Genomic DNA, 3,158 nt, shown 5'->3' with positions numbered 1-3,158 from the left:
CAACCATCTCTAGCCCCCTTGTTTATCATGCCTTGATTTGAATTATTATTTAATATATGTATATTAGGTATTCATTAATATGTATTCCGTGCATATTGTGTTATTTATTTAATGTTTATTTTATGTATAATGTTTATGCGGCCTTATTAATTGTCCCTTGGGGACAAAAAAAGTGTTTTGAAGTTGAAATGTCAGATGTCTGTTTCTCTTCCTCAGTCATCTCCTCCTGCGAAACGCAACCGCGTGATGGACAGCAAGAGAGTGACCTTTGACCCGCTGGTGCAGGAGACGCAGTTTGGCACAATGAACGGGGACGCGGCTGCGATTTCACAAAAGCCCGTGACACTGAAGGAGGCCGCTGATATCGTGGTCCGATGCCTGGATCCATTCTACAAAAAGGGCAAATTCGCAACCAAGGTGATCATTTCCGTTCAAATGTAAAACATGTAAAAACTAAGATATTAGAATGAAAGTTTCAATTCTGCACCGTTTCCCCCGACAGGATTTGTTCAAATCCTTTGCCCGTTTCCTCTCCCATCTTCTCACTGAGGGAAAAACTCAAAATCGAGGCCAAGGTGAGACTATCCTTAACCTCATCAAAATCCAACATTTTTCAAGTGCTGAATTAGCGCTTCATGATTTCTCATTGGTCCCCGCAGTGAAGACGGAAGCGAAGAGCTTCATCAAGGGTTTCTTCAGCAGGATCCAGCGCTGTGAGAGCGAGGCGGACTGGAGACACTTCAAAGTCCAGGAGAGATAGCGATCTCCGTCTTTCTATCCCTTCATCCAAACCTCTGGGGATCCTCCGCTCCCTTTCATGCCCGAGATGCCGCATATTTAGCAGCTGCTGCTGTATATCTCAGGTGTATCGCGAGGGCCTAAGCATACATTGCACATGAATATAAACTGATGAAAAGTGCCGTTTTATGTTGGAAATCTGAACAAGCAACAGACCGCAATAACTGTAATGTAGCATTAGTTGCTTATAATGCACTCAAAGTGGTGTGAACTGTATTGAAAACTCCATTAAAAGTGCACAAATGGAGAAGTACTTCATGCTGAATAATTTATGGCATAATTGGGAGGTTTGTTTGTCTTCAAGAGAGCGGTAAACATCCGTTTTTTTTGCGTACGGTATATATTTTCCTCATTGATTTTCTCCACAGGGATTTCAAAAGATTCCTAGATTTGTATAGTATATGCATTAGTGTATATTTATGTCATTGTCATCTTTTATGAGTGCATGAACTGCTCATTAGCATTGGGAATGACCATCACATGTTGATTTTTAAACGCTAACGTATTAACCTTTAAAGACAGCTCTACTGCGAGCTCCAAGCTTGTTAATTGAGGGTTTATGCTTTTGTTGAAACCATTTGTTCCCATTATTTCAACATGCTTTTAAAATAGTTGTTTAACAGCTGAATTAAAGGTGAAAAACTACATTTCCCATGATGCTGTACAGGAAATTCCACCAATCAGAGATGCGGTGAGCAAATCGAACCTGAAGGGCCTGCAAGGCGCTTCCACTCTCAAAATACTTAAACGTTTGTATAAATGCAGTTTGCTATAAACTTAAAATATATTGATTTATAGATATAATCAGCGACTTTAAATAAATAGTTTGATATTTTACATCCCTCTGAAATTCGATTGTCATTCGCAATGCTTCGGGATTGTAGTTCTTTCCCTTATTAAATCCACTAAGTAAACCATCTTGCACCTTTTTGAACAAGGACAAAGTCTTTTTGTCTGATTTTCAACTACTTTTTCACGTCGAATCAAAGGTTGTGATGCGATTCGCCTCGCCGCTGGTTGGTTTGGTTCATGGCTTATAATGCTTTAATGAAGAATTATAAAAAAAATCTCTATGAGAACAAAATACTGACGGAATCAACGCCACTGTGAAAGTGGGCGGGTCCTAATGCAGTCTAGTAACTGAGTTTTCTGATTGGTGGATCTCACTTCAGGATTATGGGTATTGTAGTTCTTCACTGGGAATTCGGCTTTTTAAACACTTTTGCAAAGATGAAGTTCACATGACTTCTACAGAAGGATAAATCATCGCTTAACCTCAGAAGTCTGTCCTTGAAGTTTTTGTTACTGAAAATCAATTACTTAATAGAGAAACTGAATGGGAATTATATTAGAGTTAGGATACTGTTCTGCTCTAGCTGTCACATTTATGCTGCGTTATGGGTCGCCTAGATCTCTCATCTCACATTTGTCTTCAGCTTTATTGCTGCACATAAGAAAATAAGTCCCTTTTCATTCAATCTGGCTTCGTGCTATTATTAGGCACTTCTAAAATTACACCTTAATCATGTCATTGTCTTGCTCTCTGCGGGAAACTGCTCGAAATAAACGAGTTTAACGCTCGACTGAGCCCACAGTCACTGCTGAATGGAGACCCCCTAATTATCCCTCTTCGGCGTGAAAACAGCCCTCAGATTCCTAGACAAACGGATTATTGTGTTTTCCCGTTTCTCTCAGTGGAAGAGGAGAAATTACGATTCCTACTATGACGAAGGATTTGTGCGGTAAGTCATGAATATTAATAAACTGTGGTGATGTGTCAAGTTCATTTTTCAGTGGCAAGGATTTATTTGCTTGTGCATAATAAATATGTTCTGGAAGATGTTTTCACGTTTGTCTAAAGGTTGGATCAACATTGGCCAAAAAAATATCTCCAGCCAGTTGCATATGAATTTGGTTTGTGTCTAGTTTGAGAACTAGTTTGGCCAACTACAAGTTAGACAAAAGCTGATCAGCCTTACTTTTCCAAAATTAGAACTTGCAAAATTACTTTTCAAATTAGACCAATCTACCTTGTTATGTAACTTACTTTAACAAGTTACGACCAGTCTTGAAAAAAAAAATAGATGACTAACTTTTTAAGACTAGTCTGAACAGACACAGGACACGTTTCATTTTGACATCAAAAGTAAAAAAAAAAAAAAATCATATTTTGGAGGACATGACTAGGCCGTTTTTGACAGACTCGCTCGTTGCTTGAAACCCCTTCCAATGGCTGACGCCTGTTTTGTGAATTTTAATAGACACTGTTGACGTGGCCCTGCAGCCGACCAATAGCGAAGACTTGGCTCATGAATATTAAGAGCCTGACCTTCCCAATACTAGGATTTCGGGTACTTCAT

At 39.2% G+C, this 3,158-nt stretch overlaps 1 protein-coding gene across 1 annotated transcript; it reads left to right on the top strand.

Annotated features, from left to right (window-relative positions):
- Positions 1–223: 223 nt before the first annotated feature.
- Positions 224–1,048, top strand: LOC130085264 (ATP-dependent DNA helicase Q5-like). The gene is made up of 3 exons (XM_056250961.1): positions 224–417; positions 503–575; positions 660–1,048. Exons 1-3 carry the CDS (start codon positions 247–249, stop codon positions 758–760), a joined length of 345 nt encoding a protein of 114 aa, XP_056106936.1. The 5' UTR covers positions 224–246; the 3' UTR covers positions 761–1,048.
- The last annotated feature ends 2,110 nt before the right edge of the window (positions 1,049–3,158 follow it).

Source organism: Rhinichthys klamathensis, unplaced genomic scaffold, assembly GCF_029890125.1.
Source record: "Rhinichthys klamathensis goyatoka isolate OS25496 unplaced genomic scaffold, OSU_Roscu_1.1 h1tg000004l_1, whole genome shotgun sequence".
NCBI classification, from domain to species: domain Eukaryota; kingdom Metazoa; phylum Chordata; class Actinopteri; order Cypriniformes; family Leuciscidae; genus Rhinichthys; species Rhinichthys klamathensis.
This window is presented reverse-complemented; position numbering and strand designations above follow the sequence as displayed.